At 52.3% G+C, this 25,586-nt stretch overlaps 1 protein-coding gene across 1 annotated transcript; it reads right to left on the reverse strand.

Annotated features, from left to right (window-relative positions):
* Window positions 1-7,183: 7,183 nt before the first annotated feature.
* Window positions 7,184-21,570, reverse strand: Aars2 (alanyl-tRNA synthetase 2, mitochondrial). Its single transcript, XM_052192147.1, has 22 exons — window positions 21,324-21,570; window positions 20,559-20,750; window positions 19,605-19,750; window positions 19,243-19,410; window positions 18,674-18,818; window positions 13,869-14,014; window positions 13,612-13,720; window positions 13,220-13,258; window positions 12,986-13,097; window positions 12,116-12,249; window positions 11,611-11,755; window positions 11,212-11,384; window positions 10,994-11,107; window positions 10,762-10,902; window positions 10,358-10,495; window positions 10,164-10,273; window positions 9,935-10,043; window positions 9,530-9,652; window positions 9,244-9,354; window positions 8,616-8,699; window positions 8,394-8,504; window positions 7,184-7,979 (listed from the first exon to the last, which is right to left on the reverse strand). The coding sequence occupies exons 1-22, from the start codon at window positions 21,549-21,551 to the stop codon at window positions 7,815-7,817; spliced, it is 2,943 nt and encodes a 980-aa protein (XP_052048107.1). The 5' UTR covers window positions 21,552-21,570; the 3' UTR covers window positions 7,184-7,814.
* Window positions 21,571-25,586: the final 4,016 nt, after the last annotated feature.

The following is a 25,586-nucleotide window of genomic DNA, read 5'->3' on the forward strand; positions in this document are numbered from 1 at the left end:
TCCTCCTCGTTCTCATTCTTGTCCTCCTCCTCCTCCTCCTCTTCTTCCTTTTTCTTTTCTTTTTTTTTCTTCAAGCCAGTATTTCTCTGGTAGCCCTGGCTATCCAGGAACTCTGTAGACCAGGCTGGCCTTAGAATCAGAGATCTACTTGTGTCTGCCTCCCAAGTGCTGGGATTAAAAGCATGTGCCACCACTGCCTGGCTTTTTTTCTTAGTTTTTAATTTTATGTATATGAGTGTTTGCCTGAATGTATGTGGGGGTGCCACACCCATGCCTGGTGCCTGAGCAGGCCAGAAGATGACACCAGGTCATCTGCAGTTAGAGTTACAGGCAGTTGTGTCCTGGGAAGCAGACCCAGGCCCTCCAGAAGAGCATCCGGTGCTCTTAATGTCTGAGCCATCTCCCCAGCCTCCTTGGTTGTTGATTTTACAGGATGTTGGGCACTCTGTCCTGCCCCCCTCCCAAGGTTCTGTCCACCTTGCTCCTGTTATGGAAACCAGCTCTCTACAGTCTTTTACACTCAGGTCGTGAGGCTTCTCTCCAAGTCTTTCAGATTTAATCTAAACAGAAGGTTGGGCCTTCAGAAGGAAAGCTGGATGTGAGCTCCTCCTGCAGGTCACACAGGCGCTAACCTGTCCCTTCCGGAGCGCTCTCCTTACTGCTGCCTCAGCTCAGGGCCTCTGTGTCTGTCACACACAGCTCCACTAGGCTCTGGCATCGCATCTGGTTCTCTCATAGCCCTGCACAGCTAATGAGGCAGGCCGCTCTATAAACCCTTTAGTGGCTCAGCACTGCCTGAGGGCAGAAGCCAGCTCCCTCAGCACCTCAGAGGACAACGGCCTTCTACCCCGACTGGTGGCTCTCCGAAATAAAGTCTGTTTTCATCCAGGACATTGAAGACAAGTTTGAGCCTTTACTGAGGCCACTCCTTTACACTTGGGATACCTTTCTTACCATCTCCTCCTGAGAAAGAGACAGACATCCATCCACTGACTAGTTCAATCACACACCCTACCTTTCCCCCCAAAAACACATTTGCCGGAGCCCTAGCTCTCCAGGACCCGTGCCACCTCCTCCTGTGCCCAAATCCACAGCCGACTGAGCTCACTGGATCTGCATGCCCAAGCCCAGTGCCAGGTCTGCCTTAGGCAGGTAGCTAGTTTGGGTCTGTCCCATTTGCTTCTAATAATAGATTCTAAAGAGTATCCTATTGGCTACTGCGACTGATAGGCGTGGCCTTATAATGTCAGCCAATCAGAGACTTTCTTAGGATTGGCCCAAGTAGAGGCTGAGGAAGGAAGGACGGCTGTGTGTGTCCTTGAAGGAGCAGGAGCCCCACTGCTGAGAGTCACTTTCCCCGGGCTTACACAGAGCCATCTGCAGCTGCAGAGGACGGAACCTAGTGGGGGACCGTCAACCAGGGAAGTCAGGGTGACAAAGGCCTGAAGCCCCTGACCTGCAATGCCGGGCTTCAGGTCTCCACATGAATCCTAGCATGTCAGTGTCCTCCTCCTTTGTGACCACAGGGTACTGCTGGGGGGGTGAAAGGGAGAATTCCTAAATCAAGGAAGTTTGACATCAACCTGGCCTTGCATGAAACCCTGTCGAAAGAAAAAAAAAAGAAGGAAGGAAAGAAGGAAGGAAGGAAGGAAGGGAGAGAGGCTACCCCAATTTGATTGAAGAGAAAGATGGGAGGAACCAGAGGAAAGGGAGAGACAGACATAGCTGCTAACATCATTTGCTGGTAGGCCTTAGTCTGGCTGGCTAGCTCCAGGCTGCTCTGAGGATTCTGCAGGGATGGATAGAAACCCAGATACCCAGATACTCCCGAAGACCCACAGAAGGAAGACAGCTCCAAAAGGGACAGGGCCCAGTGAGTGCTGGACCAGTGATTCTCAACCTGTGGGTCGCGACCCCCTGAGGGCCCCACAGCAGATCTCCTTATGTTTGATATTTACAATCCATAACAGTAACAAATTTTCAGTTACGAAGTGGCAACAGAATAATCTTATGCTTTGGGGGTTTACTACAACAAGAGGAAATGTCTTAAAGGCTCACAGCATTAGGAAGGTTGGGACCCACTGATCTACAGACTCATCTTTGAGAGCTTGTGGGGTGGGGAGAGAAATGGACTTTAGTCCTCCAAGGTCCCACTCCTTTCTTCATGTCTGGGATTCTCTTTGGCATTCCAGATAAGTTGGGGCCAGCAGAGATGCATGTGCCTTGTGCTGCTATGTGGGGTCCCCACTAAGGGCAGCCTCTGCCCTTGGAGTGTGGAAGCGGAAGGTGGGTCATGACTTTCATCTTGGGGTCCGTCTGGAGGACCTGAAGGCTTTCCATGGCTGCATCTCTAGCATCGAGTGCAGCCAACCAGGACCGCTATTGGCAGGGGAAGGCCATACTTTCTCTAAGTCTCTGTGTCCTTGGGACCAGGTCAGGGGTGTAAAAACACAGAACACTCGAAGTTACATCTTGAAGGGCTGGGAATTTCTGGGCCTTAGTACGAGTAATAAAATGGTGTCCCACCTTGGGCAGGGCTGTCCTCATTTTGGATGGCTTTGTGAATGGTGGACAGGTGGTCTGGGATCTTAACCTTGGCTCGGTGGAGCTGTGATTTATTGCATTCTAGGCGTGCAGTGGCAGATGCTGCCCACAGGGGGCCGGCCCTACAGTTGCCCGCTGAGCACTTGGGCCTTGGACTGTCTCCAGTCACACCCTCTCTCTGCCTCTCACATCTGCAAGACCTTGGGGGAAGAATTCACCTCAACTGGTTCCAGGAGCATCGCCTGTCAAAGGGAGACAGTAGCTCTTGTTACCCTCATCACCTGTCATTCACTGTAGATGATTAAGGAGCTAAACTGTGTGACATGTCACACAGGCTTGGCCTGGAGCTGACCTTCAAGGCATGGAGACTGTGAAGAAGTTAGCAGCCTCACCTATATGAAGCTCACTAAGCCCTCATGTTCATAGCTGACATTTGTCAAAATAACGCCTTTGCCAGCCAGGTGGTGGTGCACACTTTTAATCCCAGCACTTGGGAGGCAGAGGCAGGCAGATTTCTGAGTTCGAGGCCAGCCTGGTCTACAGAGTGAGTTCTAGGACAGCCAGGGCTACACAGAGAAACCCTGTCTGGGGGGTGGGGGGGGGAGAAAAAAAAGAAAAAAATAACACCATTGCCCTCGCCTTACAAAAGAGGAAACTGAGGCTTAGAAAACTGAAGGGGCTCAGTGTCACCAAGCTAGCAAGTCAGAGCCCTACTTGGACCGCTTATCTGCCCCATGGACACTCCTGCTTCTCACCTCAGTTCCAGAAAGTTTCCTGGAACTTTCTCCCACCCGTGGGTTCTCTAGTCACTGCGGAGTCCCAGCCTTGACCTACTTGGGTGCTGACCTGAAAAACCCAGCACCCTTATCCTGTTTCACTGCTGGCACCAGATGCTTCTGGAAGGCCGGACTGTTGCCGACATCCTTTAGCTTGAGGTCTCCACAAGGGCCCAAGAGAACAGCGTGGGTTTGCTCTTCTGCCCTGCTCACGCTGGGCACACAAGGAGCTTACGCTGGGTCAAGTTTGCATCTCCCTCACATTCCTTCCCTTTTTATCCTCAAGTCCCTAGTAAAATCTGGCCCTGTCAGGGAGGTTCCTGCCACTCAAATGGGAAGGCCAAGGAGCCCGTGATGCCCCATGTTTCTCTAAGTGTGGCTGCGGTGGTCTCCTGGGGGTTTGAGGGTCTCCATCCACTCCTCTGCCTTTGCATCTTGTGTCTTCACAGCCAGCTTCCCGCCCATGCTCACCCTATGCTCACTGCAAAGAGAGCCATCCTCCAGCCTCAGGTTCCTAGATTCAGAGCCCTGGGATTTTGTTTATTTCTCCCCGGCCCTCTATTGCCCAAAGTCCTGTTGCCAATTTCCCGTTTACCCGAGACTAAAGGAAGAGAGAACTAAAAACAAACAAAACAAGTTTTTCTGAGAGCCCAGGTTTGGTGGCTGGCTCAGGGAGATAGCTTGTTCATAGCTCCTGGCCCTCCCCGTGCCCGCTCAGGCTCCTGTAGTCAGCTGTATGGAAAGACACCCTAGCCGTAGCTACCCACGACTCCAGCTGCCTCTTCTTAGATACCCCAGGGAGGAAGCTCGGCTTCAAAGGTCAGCACGGTCTCCTCCTCCTCCTGTTCTTCCTCCTTCCCTTGGTAACACAGAGAGACCAGGTCCATGGGGGGTTTGGGGGAGGTGCGGAACCCACAGGGCCTATAGCATTGCCCTCAGCTGAGGACTGGGGACCAGGAGGGTCCCATGTCTTCCCCTTCTTTACTTGAATTCTAAGCCTCTAGACCAGTTTACAGATAGTCGCTGTGTAGCATGCAGAGCCTGGATCCCACCTTTAGAAGACAGGGTAACCGCAGGATGGGTTCTCCCATTACAGGACCTACTAAGTTAAGACGATGGCTGCGGGGCCACAGACCTGCGTGGGCTGCAGGAGCTGGCAGGGCTTTGGTTTTAACCAGCATGGTCTGAATGGAAAGATCAGAGTTGGACGTCCCTTTCCCGGAGATCACCTCACCTGCTCCGGGGACCCAGGAGACTGGCGCAATTGGTTGTTAGGGACGCCTGAGTCTCCAGGGGGCGGGCCGTGAGTCCTCCGCCCTGGGCGTTGGCGCCTCCTCCTCGGTTGCCCCTACCGCGCGTGCTCAGAGAACGACCCTGTGGCCTTGGGCTCCGCTCGAGCTTTCTGGCAGCGTGTTTCGGGGTGCATTAAGGTTTTCGCGTGGCTCGAGAGGATGTACTTCTGATAAGGAGTTGGGGAGGAGAAGGCCCAAGAATAACAAAGGAGATAGGGGAAGCGAGGGACTTTCTACAGTTACTTAAGCCTCTGGAATTCCCCTGTGCTCGAGCTGTAGACCCCAACTCTGCTGGGGAGCCCCTTCGGTTGTCTCTAATATGAACCAAGTATCAGAGGCAGGAAGGGCCTAGGCCTCAGAGCGCTCCTTCACTCAGCCTGGTAGAAGCTCTCAGCACTGACTTGACAGGTTAGGGTTGCTGTCCTTGCCTCTTGGTAGGCAGCAGAGACGACTCCAGGAATCAGGCTATATGGAGTAAAAGAAATCATTCTCCGGAACAGAGGAACAGCAGACTGTGTGTGTGTGTGTGTGTGTGTGTGTGTGTGTGTGTGTGTGTGACCATGCAGGAGCTGGACCTTCGGCAAAAGTAGTAGACCTGCCTACTACCGAATTCCAGAGGTCAAGCCATGCACTGAGGAGTCAGACTTCTGTTCCCAAGTCCCTTCAAGCCCTCACGAGAGACTTATAAACCATCACATGTACAGCTGTGGATGATCTCGAACTTCTGCTGTTCACGCCTGGCCTCTCCAGAGCTGGGATGACAGGGGTGTAATTGGGTTTATGCGGTGCTGGGGAATTGAACCCAGGGCTCAGTCCGTGCTTGGTACGCTGCCATCGGAGCAGCAGCCGCAGTCAGTGCGGCACTGTGGCACCATGCAGGCCCATCTGCTTTGTTAATTACAGCGTCAAGGAACCTGGATCTGACAGTCTGCGCCCCCACTGCTGTACTCTGCTGGGGGGCTTTGTTCTGATAGAGGAGGAGGGTTTTCCCTACATTCCTAGGCTCCACTGTCCTTCAAATGCACAACGGTTTTGGCTTCATTTGTGCACATGCGTCCATGTGTAAAGATAGATGCACAGGCTTGTACATGCATGTGGCGGGGAGAAGGCCGACCTCCGGTGTCATTCCTCAGGTGCTGTCCACCTTAAGAAAAGATCTTTTGCTGTTCCGGAGCTCAAAGGATAGGCTGGGCTGGATGGCTCGTGGCACTCAGGGATCCGCCTGTCTCTGTGCACCCTCCCCCAACGCATAGCTGGGATTATGAAGGCACACCACCAAGGCTAGCTTATGTGGCTCCTGCCACTTGAACTTGGGTCCCCATGCTCAAAGAGCAAGTACTTTACTGAGTGCCCTGCTCCGCCCGGCTTCAGTTGTTTGCCGCTTCAGCTCTGTCTTGGGGGGCACGTGCTGTGTTAACTTTTAAAAGCCTGCTGCTGATGAGGCGTGGTGGTGTATGCTTTCAATCCTAGCTCTTGGGAGGCAGAGACAGCTGTATCTGTTAAAGGTCAGCCTGGCCCACACAGGGGGTTCCAGGCCAACCAAACAGAGCTATATATGGAGACCCTATCTCAGGATGAAAAGTCCATCACTGGTCGGACTGCCTGTGGCCTCACCCGCTGTTCCTTCAGGTCAAAACACCTCTCTTAGGCTTCTTCAAGGTTCGGGTCCTTACCTCCTAGCTCAGACACCCTTTCTAGAGATACAGTGACACCACTGTGTCCCCTTGTCCCCATTCTTTCCCTTCCTCATCCTTGACAACCCCCAAGCCCCACACAGTTCTATGTTTTCCCCTGGAAGCAGGCTCCAGGGGAAAGCTGTTAAATCTATCTGGTCCATGGCACTGTCACTTGACCAGGTCCTGCTGCTCAGAGTATTAGCGAGCCATCTTTTTTGTTTTGTTTTGCTTTTTTTTTTCCGAGACAGGGTTTTTCTGTATAGCTCCAGCTGTCCTGGAACTCACTCTGTAAACCAGGATGGCCTTGAACTCAGAAATCTGCCTGCCTCTGCCTCCCAAATGCTGGGATTAAAGGTGTGTGCCACCACCGCCCAGCTTTCCTTTTTTTAAATTTTTTTATTTTTTTTGGTTATTAGCGAGCCATCTTGACTTTACTTCAGTCATCGTTAATAATAAATGGCACCAGGGGTGTGTGTCCCACTGGTCTGATTTTTGAATGACATTGCTGGGTCTTGATAGCTAGGAGACTTCCTGGTATCCAGCTGATCCTGACTCTCTGAATGTGTGTGTGTGTTTGTGTGTGTGTGTGTATGGTCCAGGTTGAGGTACCAGGTGCTTTTCTACTAGGGAGAGTGGTCAGGTTACAGATGTACCTACGCCATGCTGAGGAAGGACACTTTCTCCTTTGTGTATGTCACATATTTGCAGGGGCCACAGGTCCAGAAAAAGGCGATGGATGCGCTGCTGCTGGGGTTAAAGGTGACTGGGAGGCACCCGTGGGTCCTCGGAGCTGAGCCTGGGCCTCTGTGAGCACAGAGGGAACTTTAAAATGGCTGAGCAGACCACCCTTTCCAAAGACAGAATCCTCTAGAACTTCCAATACTCTGTGAAACACTTTTTAGTTTTAAAGATTTATTTTTTTATTTTATGTATATGAATACATTGTCCCTGTCTTCAGACACACCAGAAGAGGCCATCGGATCCCATTATAGGTGTTTGTGAGCCACCATGTGGTTGCTGGGAATTGAACTCAGGACCCCTGGAAGAGCAGTTGGTGATAATAACCATTGAGCCATCTCTCCAGCCCCGAAACATGTTTTTTTCCCCTCTTTAGATTATTTTACTATTTTGTGTGTATGAGTGTCTGCATTTTGCGTCTGTAGCACATATATTTCCGGTGCTTGAGGAGGTGAGGAGCCTTCATAGGGATGCTGGGAATAGAACCTGGGTCCTTTCCAGGAACAATGGGTACTCTTAACCACTGAGGCGAGTCTCAAGTCCTGTGAAATACTTTAGCAGGTGCTCCCAGCTACAGCAGTGCGAGTGAGTCTTCACATTAGGTGGGGCGGCTGCCTCTCGCTTCACTTTTGTTTCCTACAGTCTCCTGGTGGCCCCGGGGGCCTTCTTTGGCTCAGATACCTGGCCTCCAGCTTCTGGTCCCTGCTCCAGCTTCCAGGAAAGCTCTGTGGCTCCGGGAGGGCTCCAGATGTTTGCCTGCCTTAGTCCTGTGTCCTGGGTGGGCCTAGTCAGAGCTGGTCGAGTGCATAGGCTCGGGCTGTCCCGAGGGCAGTATCCAGGTCGGCCGTGTGCCCAGTACCCTGGGCTACCACTCGAGAGCCCCAAGCCTTGCCTCCCATGTGGCCGCACACAGCTCGTGCCCAGGCCTCAGCTGTGAAGGTGGGTGTGGCATCCTGGGGGGGAAGAGAATCAGAAGGGGAAGCTATGTGGAACGGTTCTCACAGCCTCTGCCCATTCAGTGGACCCCTCAAGGGTGCAGTCACCGGCCATGAGCACCCTCTCCCAGGCTGGGCGGGGTGGGGTGAGGGTGGGGAGGGGGGAGGGGCGTTTGGAGAGGCAATAAGGAACAGGCTGGGCTGGGAATGCGTATGGAAGTGATGAGCGAGGAACTGGGGCCTTGAGGCAGGTGACTAAGGAATTTCACAGTGCATTCTGGGAAAGGGAAGTGGGCATCTTCGGGGATGAGGAGAGACTTGCTCTATTCCTGTCATAGGTTACCCCCTGTTCCCTACATCTCCTGGGTGGAAGAATAAAAGAGGTGGAAACAGGCACAGGCCACTCAGGGTGGGTTCTTGGGACCCTCTTACCTGGGCCACCTGGCAGGCACACAGGACACTGCCAGTGGGCTGGGGGCTGAGCAGCAGCACAGACATATTGGGGGCCTGTTTGCACAGCTGCCGCACGACCTTTACCAGCACCTGCATGAAGGCGACACAGTGACCCACCGCTCCCCACATGCCCAGGACCTCCCCAGGCAGGAAGGACTTGGCCTTCTGCAGGCCCCAGGCAGGCCACCGCACCGCACTCACTGAGAGGGACTCGGCAGAGACAGTGTCCACGATCAGAGGCCCCTCCGAGTGCCGTTTCAACAGCTCCTGGGATTTCTCTGTAGCCTGTGGGGCAGAGGAGCAGCAGAGGGGCCAGGGATGGACCCTCCACTTGTGAACTGAGGCCCAGTCAAACAGCCCCTCCCTCCCGGGCTCTCTCTCTATAAAGGCCATTAGTTCTGAGGAGTAGTGGCAGGGGCTCTGCCTGGCATGGCCTGCTTTCTTGGGTTTCGCCTGTGACCTTCTGTGACTGCCTCAGCTCTTCTGTTCTGTCACAGGGCCCTACAACAGTTGCTGAAGGTGAAAGGAGGAAGGCCAGATGGCACCGATGGCCTGGGAGGGGACCAGGAACTGGCAGTCAAAGAGCAATTAAGGCTGACCAGCATTTGAGTCAGGAGGTTGCCTAACAGGAATGGGGGTGGGGTGGGGGTAGGGGTGTGGTGGGGGGCAGGAGCTATGGCCAGGCAGAGGTCGGGAGTGGCTTGGTGATATGGTACATGGGAGCACATGAAGTAGGATGGGGCCCCTGCTTCTATCCCCGTTCTGGAAGCTTCCTAGGGTTAGCTTCCTAGGCAATGCCTCTGAGTACCAAGCATGGCTGACCTCTTACCTGGCCCTTCTCCAGTTTCCGGATGGCAGTGTTGGCACGGCGCTGTAGCATCTTCAGTGTGGTCTGCAGCTCCTGCCGTTGCCACTGAGGTATCACGGCAGACTCTGCGACCTATGGTCAGAGCCCTGGGTCACCCTCACCCTTCTCCTGACTCGCAGTGCCAGGGCAGACACACACCTACCCCGAGGACAACCATCTGGGCCGGCTGGAAGGCTGGGAGGGATGGAGGAGGGGACGTGGCCAGTGGAAGGTGGGGACTGGAGTGCTGGTGAGGGTGGGCCCTGACCTCCGTGAGACGTCCTATGTCCTTAGATAGCCGGTGAGCTTCGGGCAGGTCTCCGCTGCCCCGACTGAGTCGCTCACTGGCTGCCTCCACCTCCTGAGACAGGCTCTGGCCCACCTCTCGGGCCTATGGGTGGGGACGAGAAAGTGCAGGTTTACAGTCACCCTCCTGGGACAGGGTCTCATCTCATCTCATCTCATATGCAGTCTGGACCACATTAGAAATGTTTGTCAGTTGGGACCAGTCAAGGAACCAGGCCTAAATTAGCAGCTGCTAGCTGCTGGCGGCTGCTATGTCACAGGAGTGTGTGCCCCACTGGGCATTGCTGAGCCTGGGTGTCAGCTGTGTGTGCCCCCCTGGCCCCCCCACACCCACTTCAGAAGTCTCCAGGGCTTCTAGTAGTCTAACCTGTTGGGCCTGCTCCCCAGTGATGGCGAGAAGGCGAGTGATGCCCTTGACCAGCTGGCGATCCCCAATAATCACCAAGTCCCCCACAGCCCCCGTACTTAGCAGGTGCCTGGAGGAAAGGTGAGGGACAGGGTGAGAAGGGAGAGAAGGGAGAAGTCTGCGCCCAAAGCAAAGGAGGGGGGACGGGGGATCAGGGGCTCAGGGACGGGGCGACCCAAGAGCGACTCACGTTCCACAGCACAGCTCCACAGAGGTCTGCAGGGCAGCCTGGGAGGTTGGTGCCAGTGCGTGGGCCACGGGAACCCCCACTGACACTACCCGAACGGGGTCTGGGTACACCTGAGAGGAAGGCGGGACAGGGGCTGTTAGCTGCCTGTGAAGGACTGGGAAGCCCTCTGGGATCACCTGCCGATGACGACTCACCTCATCCAGTGAGCGGAGTCCGGGGACGTGGGCCGTGTGTGCCAGGGGCACTTCCTCCATGTACACAGGCTTGTCCTGCCCCACAGCTTCCTGCACGTAGCTCTCTACTGTCCGTAGCTGCTCTGTGGTCAGTGGGGTCTGGGGGGGGGGCGGGGACACAGAGCAACAGGCACAGGTTTGGGAACTGCTTCTGCCCATTAAAGGGTAGCGGATGTTCCCATGGGGACAAGGAAGGCGAGGAGTAGCTAGAGGCGAAATAGTGTCCTGAATAGGGTGGTCTTGTTGGGGTGAGGCTCCGAGGACCGGTACCGTGGTACTGACCCCTAGCCCAGGTCCTCAACACTGGTCAACTCTAGTCTGTCTGGTCACTTCCGGTAAAGCCTGTCTTTCTGTGTCTAGCTCACCTGGGTGGCCACGTCAAAGCGCAGCCGCTCGGGGTTGAGGTGGGAGCCCCGCTGCTCGGTGGTCGGTCCGAGGGTCTGCCGGAGGGCCCAGCTCAGCAGGTGGGTGGCCGTGTGCTTCACCATGCATCCCATTCGCCAGGCCTGGAAGACTTTTGTCACCCAGGGTCCCGGGTGAGGGCTGGGGTGGGGAGGGGCTACAAGACATGGGGAGCAGCCCCGATAGGCGCCTTACCTTATCCACATACAGCTGCACTCGGTCCCCCACCTGTAAGCACTCGGGAGCCATGGCCTCATGCAGGATGAAGCCCCCACAGACCTGAGCCCGGGCCACGGGGAACAGCACATCCTGGGGAGAGGAGGGCCAAAGGGCGTGTGGTCACGTCTCCGCTCGCGTGTCCTCACATCTGCCTCCCTCCCGCGGGAGTCATCCCCGGGGTGTCTGACACTCGCCTGCTGCCCTGTCCGAACCAGGTAGCCTCGGTCTGAAGCCTGACCCCCTTGTTCAGCATAGAAGTTGGTTTTGTCCAATAGGAGGCCACAGCGCTGGCCTGCTCCCACTGAGGCCACAGCGGTCCCAGTCTCTGAATACAGCTGTAACACCTGGGCCTCACAGAGGCCAAACTCTGCCGGAGGCAGAAGGATTATCAGTGTTAGGGGCTGGGCATGTGATGGGTTAGGGATATGAGGCAAAGGCTTCAGAGGGTGAAGGAGAAGGCATTTCTAGATGAAGGAGGTAGTGACCCCTGCTGGATACTTTGGGCAAAGCAAGAGGCTGGTGGCTTCCATCTCTCTCCTTCCCAGTCAAGGTCAGGTAAGCTTGTGCCTACCAGCCTGGGTGTAGGTTCTCACCATAATCCCCGTTGGGGCAAAGAGAGTAGTTATACTTGGGGCTGTCATCAGTTGCGGGGATGCCTTGACGGTGCAGCTCCTCTAGTGCGTGGACATCAAGACACAGTCCTTCCTCCTGATCTGCGTCTGCCTGCTGGGCCCGGTGCTGCAATACAATCGTGTGTGTGTGTGTGTGTGTGTGTGTGTTGCACAGAGAACTCCACAGGGTGGGAACTGAGCCTTTGAGAGCCCTGTCTCTGTGGACCCTGCAGCTTGCAAAGAATAAGACCTAGGGGGATTTGCTGACTTCTAGAGAGCTATCTTAGGTAGCCGGTAAACTAGACAGGACAGGTGCCTCAGGGTCAGGTCTCTTTGCCCACAACCACCCCTGGGAGCCCTTCTCTCTTCTGCTTCTGTTTGGTCACCGGGGCGGATGCTCCTCTCTACAGACTGTCTCCTCACCTATGAGGGCTGAGGGAGGGATGGGAGGGACGGCTGGGCCACCGCCGAGTCCTGTGGCCTGTACCTGAGCTTCCTCCTGGGCTAGCTTCTCCAGTCCTGCAGTGTCCAGCTTCACGCCCCTCTCCTCTAGCATTAGCTCTACCAAGTCCAGGGGAATCCCCAGATTCCCAGACAGCGACAGTGACCAGGCCACTTCGGCTGAGGAAAAAGAGCAGAAGGTTGAGGAGGGGGTACGGCAGTGAGAAGGGAGGAGAAGGAAGTAAGCCGGCTTGGGTTTTTTTCAGCCACACAAATTCCTCCAGTGTGCGCAGAGCCATCTTGAAACTTTGGGTTTTGGCCGGGCAGTGGTGGCGCACACCTTTAATCCCAGCACTCTGGGAGGCAGAGGCAGGCGGATTTCTGAGTTCGAGGCCAGCCTGGTCTACAGAGTGACCAGGGCTATACAGAGAAACCCTGACTCAAAATACCAAAAAAAAAAAAAAAAAAAAAAAAAAAAAAAAAAAAGAAACTTCAGGTTCTAAGGTCAGATACTCCCAGGACTCATCGCATGCTGGTGGTCTCTGTTTAAGCACAAAGCTGACTTTGGTAACAAGGGATGGGAGGTGGGGCTGGCTGGGTGGCTGGGAGAGGGGGTGGCAGGGCAGGCCTCCTGTGGTGGTCAGGTTTAAAGCAGCCGGTAGAAACTTCTGGCAGAAGTTGGGGTTGAGGTGTGTGTGTGTGTGTGTGTGTGTGTGTGTGTGTGTGTGTGAGAGAGAGAGAGAGAGAGAGAGAGAGAGAGAGAGAGAGAGAGAGTGTCTGAGTCCTGGAGAGAGAGAGAGAGAGAGAGAGAGAGAGAGAGAGAGAGAGAGTCTGAGTCCTGGCAGGCTGAGCTCAAGCCTTCGCTCACTGTGGTGTACCTGAGAATCCCTTTGCTTTGGTTGGACTCCCAACTCACCAGGGAACAAATCAGAAGGGCCCAGGTGCTTCACAGTGCGATCGATGATCCGCCGGCCTCGCTGCAGGGAGGCCAGGAAGGCTGCCTCATCCTCCGACACCAGGCTGGCTATCTGAACCAAGGCAGGGCAGGGAGTGGGTCTGGGTTTCCTTGGAGACAGGCTTCTCCCTACAGCTCTCTGGGTAGCCCCCCTTCCCCCTCCCCCATCCGCCCTCACCTCACCCGGATCAGTACCTTGACTGAGTTCTTCTGAAGTTCTGGATAAGCAGCTCCCTGGGGTATAGGAGAGTGAAGAAGAGATAACCAGTCCACCCTTCCTCCATACCCTCCATCAAGGGACACCAGCCCGGGAGGCTCAGATGCTTTGAGAACTGGGGAGGGACTCAAATAAGAAAGTAACTTCCCAGTGGGGCAGGCATATAAGGGGAAGGAAACCCTGAGGTCAAAGGTCGAGCACCCTGAATGAACGTCCTTCCAAAGTCTCCCTGGTTTTTGTGAGCAAGACCAGCTTTCTCAGCCTCCTCGATGGGCTGCAGGACTGGACAGTGAGGGGGCACGGCTGGGGCTCAGTGGTAGGCTCCCAAGGACTCAGGAGGCGTGCAGAAAGGAGGAGGCTCTGTACTTACCAATGTCTCTACCACCACTGGCACCAGGTTGCCGAGAAAGCCAGGTGGTGCCCGTAAGACCTCTGTGGAATAGCGCACAGCTCGACGGAGAATCCGACGGAGCACTAGCCTAGAGGGTTTCCGAAGGCAGGCGTGAGCGCCTAGCATCATCGAGCCAGCAATCCGGGGAGTGAGGGGCTTCCCTGTTCCCTTTGAGCTCTTGACCTGATTTCACCTCTCCATTTCCCTCCCTCCCAGCCCTGCCCTTCCAGACTCACGGGGCACCTGACATCCCAGGAGAGACACCATCAGCAATGCAGACACTGAGCGTGCGCATGTGATCGGCCACCACTCGGTATGCTGTGTCTATCCGTCCCTCATCTGCTGCCCCTATCCGGCCAGAGTAAGGGGGGACCCCGCAGCTCTGTAAGGCAGGAGAGCAGCCACAGCTGTTGGGTCTGCCCAGCCTGGCCCAGGTACATGCCTGTTCTCAGCCACAAAACTGACTGTACTCTGTAGGAACACCGTCCAAGAATGGAGTCCTGGGAGAATTCTCTCTGCACTTGGGAGAAAACTCCCGAGAAATCAAGGCAAATGTGACTCTAGTTCCTTCAAAGCATAAGTGTTGTTCTTGTGTTTTCGTGTTCCTCCCAGGGGTAGTGGATAGGAGTGAGTTTACTTCAGCTGTTGTTATTCATAAGTCTATAGAAAAATGTTTTTGCCACATGTGGGTTGTATACTTGTGCTCACCCCTTGTGATCACACACCTTCCTCTGAGAGAAGGTGATTTGTTTTAACAATAAATTGTCTGATGCTCTGAATAAAGTTGGTTATTGCATGGGACTTTAGTCCGCCTCATTTTTAGGTCCCACTCTCCCAGGTTCCTGTCAACAACCAGAGTAGTAAACAACGTCTAGAATGGTCTTCCCAGCACTGGGGAGGCAGAAACAGGCAGATCTCTGAGTGTGAGACCAGCCTGGTCTACAGAGCAAATTCCAGGATAGCCAGAACTCTACAGAGAAGCCCTGTCTTGAAAAACCAAATATAAAACCCAACAAAACAAAACACAAACTAAAAAAACCCAAACAAACCCAAAACCCAAAGCAACAGAATGGCCTGTTGGAAAAGCCAATGGTGGACTAGGACTCCCTGGCCCTGAGGGGGCTTGTGCTGAGCATTAAAAGGCCTATAGTGGCCGTCACCTGCTCAATTTCCATGGACAGAGCATCCCTGAAGCACATCATGTCTGCTGGCTGGTTTCATGTCAATTTGACACAAGCTAGAGTCATCTTGGAAAACAGAATCTCAATTGAGAAAATGCTTCTCCAAACAGGCCTGTGGGCAAGCCTGTGGTACATTTTCTTGATTGATGATTGATGAGGGAAGGCCCAGCCCACTGTGGGCGGAGCCACTCCTAGGCTGGTGGTGGTCCTGGGTCCTATAAGAAAGCTGACTGAGCAAGTCACAGCGAACAAGCCAGTAAGCAGCACTCTACCATAACCTCGGCTTCAGTTCCTGCCCTGACTTCCATGGAGTGACAATGATATTGAAATGCAATTGAAATCTTTTTCTCACCAACTTGCTTATGGTCATGGTGTTTATTATGGCCATAGATATCCTAAAACACCATCCATCCTGAATACAACGTCTCTGGAAGGTACTATCACCCTTGCTTGCTTTATTTTTTATCAATTTATTAAGACAGGGTCTTACTACATAGCCCTAGCTGACCTAGAACTTGCTATGCAGACCATGATGGCCTTGAGCTCAGAGATCTGCTTGCACATGCCTGGCCTCAACCCTTGCTTTAAAGAAGAGAAAAGGGTTTGGGAATGTGACTCAGTTGATAGAATGCTCACCTTACATGCATGTAGCCCTGGGCTTAACCCCCTAGCACTGCATAAAACTGGGCATAGAGACATACTCCAGTAACCCCAGAACTTGGAAGGAAAAGGTGGGAGACTCAGAAGTTCAAAGCTACCCTTGGCTACCTGGCAAGTTCAAGGGCATCTTAGAATACCCGAGACTGTTTAATTAAAAAAAACAAACAGCCGGGCAGTGGTGGCGCATGCCTGTAATCCCAGCATTCTGGGAGGCAGAGGCAGGCAGATTTCTGATTTCGAGGCCAGCCTGGTCTACAGAGTGAGTTCCAGGACAGCCAGGGCTACACAGAGAAACCCTGTCTTGGAAAAACAACAACAACAACAACAACAAAACCCAAAAAACCCAAACAAACCCCAAAACATACATTCATCCATCTACCCACCCACCCATCTATCCATCCACCCACCCACCCATCCACCTATCCATCTATCCATCTATCTATCCATCCATCTATCTATCTATCTATCTATCTATCTATCTATCTATCTATCTATCTATCGATCTAACTGGAGCAGATCTATCTATCTATCTATCTATCTATCTATCTATCTATCTATCTATCTAACTGGAGCAGATCTATCTATCTATCTATCTATCTAACTGGAGCAGATCTATCTATCTATCTATCTATCTATCTATCTATCTATCTATCTGGAGAAGATGTGAAATCTGGGCCAGGCTGTTTCAACTCCTTCTTTGCCTCTCTGATCTTCCTAGAGGCAGGGTCAGGGGTCAGGGAGTGGGAGTAGAGGAAGCTGATATGCACTCAATATGCCACAGCAGGCTCCTTCATCTGCCACCCACTCTGCTGCCTAAGCCCCTCCCCCAACCCCACCCACTGATGTCTTTCCTGTGAGTTGTCTTGTCTCTTTGCTAGTGTCTACTCTCCAGCCACGGTCCACGCTGCACCCCCGCCCCGGCTTTCTCATGGATTAGTAACCTGGAGCCGAGGCTCTTTGGCTGTTACTGGGATATGGCTCCAGCTCATTCGTCCTCCTTGTGGGAGTGCGTGACGGCTCCTGCATTCCCTTCACCTGAGCCTTTCTCCCCGTGCACAGAATAAAACCTCATTTTGGACTTCAAGATCCCATAGATGAGACTCTGGTTGTCTTCTTTGCAGAAGACTATCTGTAAAAACGTCCTTTCCTGCAGCACAGGTCACTCTGCCATAGGATTTTAAAGCTGCTTTTCATCAGCAGATAACATCTATTTCCCTATCTCTTGAGCCTGAAGCCAGCCAGTGACTTTTTCTGGCCAGCAGAATATGGGAGAAAGGAATTTAGGTATGGTGTTGCACCTATTATTCCAGAATTTAGGATCTGGAAGCAAGAGGATCATGGTCACTACTGGCTACACAGCAAGGCTGAGGCCAGTCTGGGATCTATGAGGACCTTTTCAAAAAAGAAAAAAAAAAAGAAAGAAAAGAGAAGAAAAGAAATATAAAGAAAGGATACCTCGCTTCTGTCATCCTTCTTGCTGAACCGGGATAAGAACAGGCCTGAGCCAGAGCCAGCCAGCCAGAGGAGAGCAGACAGGGCTTAGCCACCATGCTGTCCCAAGTCAACCAATGCCTAGAAGTAGAGCCGCCTCAGACCCTATCACAGATGTTTGGATGAGCTCACGGGATACCAAAACCATGACCCAGGAAAGGTGGCCTGGCCTGAGCCACACTGCCCACAGGCTCCTGAACTGGATGTCAGCAACCTCACAACACTGGTGTGCTACCGGCCAAAAAGCTCTAGGGCATGGGCCCCACCCACATCTCGCGGGATTCTACCTCACCTCCCTGGCTGTCTTTCCCAAAAAGCAGAAACTATTAAAAGGGCCCAGAAGGGAAAAGGAGGTCCCTAGCTTAGGAACTAATTTATACTTCCTGTTGGCTGAGAGCCAAGAAACTTCAGGACAACTGACAAAACTGAAGTCATCTAGAGATAGAACTTGTGTTTGTCAAAACTTTTCAAATCACACTGTTAAAAGCAACACATTAGGTCAGGGCTGGAGAGATGAAGAATGCTCGCTGCTTTTTCAGAGAACCTGAGTTTGGTTCCCGGCACCCACACTGGATGGTTCACAGCCACCTGTGACTCCAGTGGCAGGGGATCTGATGCTTTCTTCTGGTCTCTGTGGGTATACAGAGACACACACACATACATATAGATATACACACAGATACATACACAAGACACAGACATACACACACACACACACACACACACACACACGACTACAGACACATATTCACACACGATATACACACACAGACATATACACAAGACACACACACACACACACATCTCCATATCTTTTCTATTTGAGCCTCTGTACCAAGCATAAAGGTTTTGGATTAGGGAAGCTAGTTGAGCCACGCCCACCTCCAGCAACCTCTTTCTTACAGCCACCTTAAAGAAAATGGCAAGACCTCTACCAAATGCCCATTTCTAACTCCCCTAACATGCTAGACTCTTCATGTGCCTAGATTCCAGGAGAATGGCGTCTGTTACTCTTAATTCCCCAAGTCGGTCTACAGGCTCAGGAGACACCAGAGGCCTAACAGTATAGTGGGTGCAGTCAGGTAGCTGTGCCTTCTTCATCACGGCCTGACATTCTCTGAGAAGCATATTCCTTCTCTGGGATACAGGACTATGCTGTGGACTACTTATCAACTACAAGGGACGAAGACCTTTTCCTTCCTCTGAGACCTCTTAAGAAAGGATGACCACTCAGCCTTGAAGAATGGTGTTGGGGCCTGAACTCTCTTCAGCGTCCTGCCATGCTCCTGTCTGTGAAGTTAATACATCTTTTCATATAGCTCTTTTATCCATATAGACAATCTACCTCAGTGTGCGCTTGAGCCAAGTCTAGAACCTCTCATAAAGGACACATGGGCATTGTGACTGGATGAGGGGAAGAGGAAAGGGTGCAGTATACTGGATACCCTGGGATCCTCGGTCTGTACTGTCCACCACAGGCTGGGAATACTCTTGAGTTCTCAACAATACCAGAGGGAGGAGGGGCTGGGGAGGTGGCTCATCTGGTAGTGTTTACCTCACAAGCACAAGGACCCGACTTTGACCTCTACAACCCAAGTACAATTGCTTGCACAGTAGCATATGCTTATAATGCCAATGCTAGGGACACACACACACACACACACACTCCAGAAAACTAAAAAACAATGGGGCTGAGGGGGGGCACTCACCTGGTGTATGGCGTCGAGCAGTGGAGAGAAGAGGTCAGTGTCGTAGGTGGAACGTTTGCCCTGCAGCACAGCCACCAGCCTTTCCAGGCCCATCCCTGTGTCTACATGTCGCTGTGGCAGCAGCTGCAGGCTTCCATCCGCCTCTCTGGCCAGGAAAAGTGCGCAAGGTGAGGCCACCGAGCCTGGCAGGTCTGAGGCAGGTGCTCAGGCTTGGCAGAAGCCTGATGACCCACACCCACGGGCTGAGAGCAGCAGGAACCTGAGGGCAGTGTCCCCTCCCCCCTGCGCAAATGGAGATGAGGAAGGCCTTAGGTCCTCTCCTTTCTCAAAAAGGTTAACTCTACTCTTGCTCTTGCTTGGGCTCTTGTCTGGACCTAGACATGGCCACTTAGAGAGACCTGTCAAGATAGGTTAGAAGAAAGTCATAGTGATCAATGAGCTTACAGGAGGCCAGAGAGCATCAGTATATAGTCCAGGCTGTCATGGACAGGGATGAGAATTAGACTGTTTCTCTTTTTAAAAAGTGTGTAAGTCGGCTAGCACCTAATGGTAGCTACGGCCACCGTTACCTGTAGTGTTGCATGAAGACCAGATTCCAAAGCTCTACCAGCTGGGGGCTTCCCATGCCCCCAGACAGGTCATAATGGATCTCAGTACAAGGCCCACAAGGCCCGGTGTCTCCCATCTCCCAGAAGTTCTCTTGCAGTCCGAAGGAGAGCACACGGCTGGCTGGCACTCTGGGGAGAAAGCCAAGTAAGTGGTGTGAGACTGGCATGCTCGGAAGCTGGCACCCCCCTGCTATGACAACCTCTCACCCAAGTCCAGCTCAGGAAGAAGGGTCCTAGGGCTGACCAACAGCATGCTGGGCCATGCCAAACGCATGAGGGTCTGCTTTCCAGTCAGTGCGGGCAGAAGAAGGCGCCCGACTTACCCCAAGCTGAGCCAGATGTCTCTGGTCTCCAGATCTGGCTCCAGCCCTGTCTTAGAGTCACCGTTGAAGTAGGAGACCCACAACCTGTCCTCAGGGATCCCATAGACTTGAGTCAGCAGTTCCCAGGCCATGCTACAAGCTTCCTCCTGCAGGCAAAACCACCATAGGGGTGGAGAGATGTGACATTGGGGCCACCCAAGGTCATGAGGCTGAGACCATTGCTACCCATCCTGAGGGCAGTGTCCCCCCCCTCCCCCCTGCACAAATGGAGATCAGGCCACGCCCACTTCTGCCTTGAGTTTTTCCTGCCCAGAAAGTGTTCCCATTCTTACAAGCCTACCTACTTTCTAGACCCAGATGAATTCTATCTTCTCCTTAAACCTCTCCAGCCATCCAGCTACCCACCCTGACCTGGGGACTTTCTCTCTAGTGACTCCAGTGACTATCTCGGCACCGCTGTCTGTCCATCTGCTCAGCTAACTTTTAAACAGCCATTAGGCAGGAGACAGTCCCTTCCTGCAGTGAGGGAAGTGAGGCATATTTCTTTCCATTGGACATCATGTGTATATGTGTGTGCACGTATCTGTGTGTACACACCTGTAACATGTGGGCATGCACCCATGAAAGCCAAAGGACAACTGTGGGTGACTGTACTTAGGAGCTAATTTTTGTTTGGAACAGGGTCTTTCATTAGCCTGGAACTCTGACTGTAGGCCAGACTAGCTTGTCTGTGAACTTGCAGGGATCCTACTGCCTCCATCTCCCATCTGGCCATAGGCACACACTGTTGGGCTTCCCTTTAAATGTGAGTTCTGGGGGGTGGGGATCCACAGCACTTAACCAACCAAGCCATCTTTCTATTTGCCCCATGACGCACAGTGTCTAGCACTTGGCCACGATAGCCAGTATTCAGGGTTCAAAGATTCTTAACTCTAGAGCTCCCTGGGAACTCACCTTAAAATATTCACCCCCAAAAGCCCAATTGCCAAGCATCTCGAAAAACGTATGATGAGAGAGGTCCCGGCCCACATCCTCCAGGTCATTATGGCGTCCTCCAGCCCTGACACACTTCTGGCTATTCGCCACACGACGGAAGCCTGCCATCTCGCTTCGTGGATCCACTGTGCCCAGGAAGATGGGCTTGAACTAAAAGCACATAAAAGTCGGGAAGGGGAGTTCCTTAGTTCCTCAGTACAAGGCTAACGTGGAGAGAAGATGCAGATGGCTGTTGAAACTCAAGGCTATTTGTGACCCCAAGGGTGCAATGTGGTCTTTGGCCCTGGGAGCCCTGGGAGCTCAGGCAGGTGTTTTCTAGTGTATGTGAAGTAGAGAAGAAGTAAATGCACCTTAACAAGAGACTCTGCCTAGTAAAAGCAGTAAAATTTACAAATAAGGAAGTGGTTGGATAGAGTCAAAGCTTCAAGAATATTACCAAGCACCTAGCAGGAGCGTAATAAGCATCTACTTAATGGATGAATTTTATTTATTTAAATAGTCTTCCACTCGGAGCCTGCCCCTCAGGGCTTCACACCTGCTATCCTGGGATAATAAGCCTAATTTCTCCCTACTAGTTTCCTAGCTAATTCCCGGTTCCCAACCATTTTACCCAGCACCACTTCCACCCGAGTTCCGCCCCTCACTTTTTTGGTCCAATCCTGAAGCTCTTTTCTCAGGCTGACCCCCGAGCTCCGCCCCCGATCGGTGTGGCCCCGCCCCCACCTGGTTCATGCCTGCATTGACGAAAAGCAGGCTGGGGTCGCCTCGCGGCCTCACGGAAGCGGAGGGCACGAGCCGGTGGCCGTGGCGATCTCGGAAGAAGCTCAGGAAGGCGTCCCTCACGGCCGCTCCGTGGGGTGGACCGGACTCTGTTGAGAACGGCTGCCATGGGCACGACCTCCCAAAGGCTCGCCGCAGTCTCCCGGCTGCAGCAGCCACAGATGCCGCCATTTTATCTCCGGGCAACGGCTTCGCGGGTCAAAGAGTGATGTGCGAAAGGACGCCTAGTGTTTCCTACAGCGGCCCCTGGCGGACGGAAGACTTAGGGGGCAAGTCTCAACTTCTGATGGAAGTGGTTCCGCAAGAAGGGGACGGACATCCAGCCGGACGGTGGTGGTGGTGCACCTCTGTAATCCCAGCTCTTGGAAGGCAGAGGCAGGCGGATTTATGAGTTAGAGGCCAGCCTGGTCTACAGAGTGAGTTCCAGGACAGCCAGGGCTACACTGCGAAACCCTGTCTCGAAAAAACACAACAAAACAAATCAAACAAACAAACAAAAAAAAAAAAAAAAAGAAGAAGAAGAAGAAGAAGAAGGGGACATTCCCTGGCAAGCGGTTCAGCATACGTACCACTTTGCACACAATAGGCCCTTAATTCGTCCAGGATCAAACAGATCATCATGAAAAGATCATTATGTGCGAGGCTTTATTTTGAACATTAGTAGCAAGATTAACACGATGCCTCTGCTTCCAAAATCTGTTTTCTGGCAGTAATGGTTGTTTTGTTATCGATTTTGTGGAGTTACAAATGAACGGGTGTGGGTGCAATTCCATGCGTGGGCCATGTGGTTTGTGCTGATCCAGGCTGAAGAGTGCCAAGGGGTCATGAGTATTCAAGAGGGGGTCAACAAATACAGAACCCTGCGTGCCAGGCACCGCTCTAAGACCTTGCCAGGTCCTCTTCTGCCCTCGGTTTGCAGAGAGCCACTTTGTCCTTAGGGACTGAAGCAGGTTCTTTGGAGCAGGAGTCTGGTGGAAACGCAGAAGCCAGATTGCATCTGGCTTCTCCATTATTAATTGCTTAATGACATTTGGTCTTTTAATTTGCTTGGGGATGAGAGAATCCAGGTCGCCAGGTCAGGACAAAGCTGTTGGCTCAGAGCTGTGAGGAAGGCTTTCCAGAAGCCTCCCAGTGTCCTAAGGGTTTTGCCGAGAGAAAAGAGACACCTGCCCTGGCAGGCCCAGTGCCCTTGATTTCCTTTCCATGGTAACAGCAGTAACTGAGAAGCTCTTAGATCTTTCGGGTGCAGCTCGACAGCTCAGGGGCTTCTCATGATGACCTTGCTTGACCTTTAGTCTGGGGAATTTAGCAGATCTAGGGAGAGAAAGGGATTTGCCGAGTTTAAGACCCAATAGAGCAATGTTCTCAACCACTTTGGGACTGCGTATCAGTTTTTTACATTACGACTCATAACAGTAGCAAAATTACAGTTATGAAGTAGCCATTAAAATAATTCTTTGGTTAGGGGGGTCACCACACCATGAGGAACTGTTCAAGGGTTGAGGCATTAGGAAGGTTGAGAACTACTGCACTAGAGGTAACAGAACTGATGTCATTGGGGTCAGAAAGACAGCCTTGGCCACCCAGGGGGCTCTTTTGACCATCAGTCTTTGTGTGTTATTTGGGTCTTTGGAAGTACAGCTTCTTTTCAGGAAATGCATAGTCTATTTTGGACTTGAGTTTCTATAGCAATAGTGAATTCTGATGAGCCTGTACATCTATCCCATGATCCTCTGTCCTCTTTTCTATGTAGGTTAAAGGCATCGTTGTTCTGCCTTTTTGGTTTTCCTCCAGTGTTTTTGGAACAGAAACCTAAAGCCAGATGGGGATTTCTGAGATTGGTGACTTTGAGAAAATACTGAGATTCTTTAAGTAACTGCCATGAAACCGTTTTCCCAGCTAGAGGAGAGGGAGGTCCTCAGCCCTTGTGTTACAGTAGCAAAGCTGTACTTTAGACTAACCCGAGTGTAGCACTGTGAGCTGCATAGGGCATTCACATTTAATCCCAGCACTAGGGAAGCAGAGGCAGGCAGACCTCTGTGAATTTGAGGGCAGGACAGCCAGGGCTACACAGAGAGATCCTGTCTCAAAAAAAAAATGTAGCTTTATTGGTTAATATAAAAAGATAAAAAGGAGGCCATGACTACTCCTAGGTATAGTGGGACTTTATTGTAGCTATGAGGGAAAGCAGGGCCAGAGGCAGGGGCATTTGGGAGAGTCCAGGGTGCACATGACCCTAGGCCAAGCCATGTGAAGAGAGACAGAGAGAGGAGAACCAGGAGACCAAGAGGCCAGGAGGGTAAAGGGCAGACAAAAGGACTGGGTAACAGACATGGCTGGATTATATAGGGAAAGGCAGTCGGGGGAAGGGCAGCCCAGCTCCTGGGCTGGAGAAGGTTAGGATTAGGGCGGGATTTGCTTGCCATCTCCAGTAACAGGCAGGGACTAAGGGATGCTGGGAGAACCTGGAGGTCAGGCCCACTTTGACATGTTAAATGGGCACCTTCGTTAGCTCTTTGTCCGGGATTTGGGAGCTAACGATTGGGCTTTGCCTAGCATCTATGCGGCCCTGGGTTCTCCACCAGCACTACATAAACTGGAGGTTGTGAAGAGCACCTGTAACCCCAGCACTCCAGAGGGAGATGAGGACGATGGGAAGTTGTGGGAGAACTCTCCTCTCTCAAGAAGCAAACCAAACAACTATAATTTTATTGAAATCAAACTTAAGAGTAGTGTGGCAGTGTAGTGGGCCAAGTGCTCGTCATGCAACTGTGAAGATTTGAGTTCAAATCCCCAGGCAGGCCTGCACACCATTCCAGTGTTCCTACACTGAGGTGGGAGGCAGACACGTACATTCCCAGAAAGAAGCTCATGGGTCAACCAGAGTGATGCCTGAGGTAGTACTGACGACCCGCAAATCTATCATGTGTCAGAGGTGGGAGGCAAGGACCAACACCCTAGGCTGTCCTCACACCGCCACACTTGTGCCCGTACATCCATCACATACACGAGAAAATCCACACAGCACGGTTCACCCACAGGAAGGGAACCGAACTTTTAGCACCAGTTCTTCCGAGAACCGGAGACTATCTTAGAAAACAATCTTGCGTTCTAAGATCCTTACTCCCAGGTCCTTTGGTCCTTCCTAGCCTCAGGAAACCATTAATCAGTTGTTTGTTTTTATATAGATTTGCCTATGGTGGACTTGTCTACCAATAGCTTCAGTTATATGTAGATTCAGTTTTGTGGATGGCTTTTAGAAAAGATTATTTTAAAAATTTCATGCATGCAACCTCTGTGTCTAAGAGAGAGAGAGACAGAGACAGAGACAGAGACAGAGACACAGACACAGACACAGACACAGACACAGACACAGACACAGACACAGACACAGACACAGAGAGAGTTTATGCCTGGAGAGGTCAGAGGTGTTGAATCCCCCTGGAGCTGGAGGGTTTACAGGCAGTCAGGGGTCACCTGATGTGGGTGCTGGCAACAGAATTCTGCACCAGAATTCCTGAAGATGCACATGTATGCCCCTGGAAGCCCCACTTGCCCCTGGAATGCTGGGGCCTGTTGTTCATGTAAGATAACAAGTCACGTGTTAAACAAGATTGGTTGCCGCAACTGCAAGGTAATGCTTAATTACTTGTAGACTGGGAGCAACTTAGGCAGGAAATACATCTGGATATGTGCTGGCCCCCGATTGGATGAAAGCAGGAAGTCCTAAGGCTTGTGGGTTCCTATCTTTATAGGAACCTGACTGACCCAGCTCAGCACCATTTCTTCGGGAATCTCGGATACAGAAACAGCCGTGTCCACCTTCCTGGCTAGTGTTGAATAAAACTTGCTTTAATCGGATCATTGTGGAACTGCTCTTTCTCCTCTCAATTCTCGGATTTAGCACACATTCCTAATTGCTGAGCCGCCTCTCAGCCCCTGCAGCTGGCCTCTTTCATTTAGTATTTTGAGGATTCATTCATGGGCAAATAAAAATGAGAAATAAAAAGGAGAGAAAAGGCCATGACTGCTCCGAGGTATGGCGGAGGAGAAAGTTTATTACAGACATGTGGGAGAGCATAGCCAGAGGCAGGGACATCTGGGAGAGTCCAGACTCGTCCTGACCCTCAACCACGTGGGGAGACGGGGAGGGGAAGGGACAGTGGGGAACCAAGTGTAGCAACCAGGAGGCCAAAGGTACAAAAG

This window comes from Apodemus sylvaticus, chromosome 9, assembly GCF_947179515.1.
Source record: "Apodemus sylvaticus chromosome 9, mApoSyl1.1, whole genome shotgun sequence".
Lineage (NCBI taxonomy): Eukaryota > Metazoa > Chordata > Mammalia > Rodentia > Muridae > Apodemus > Apodemus sylvaticus.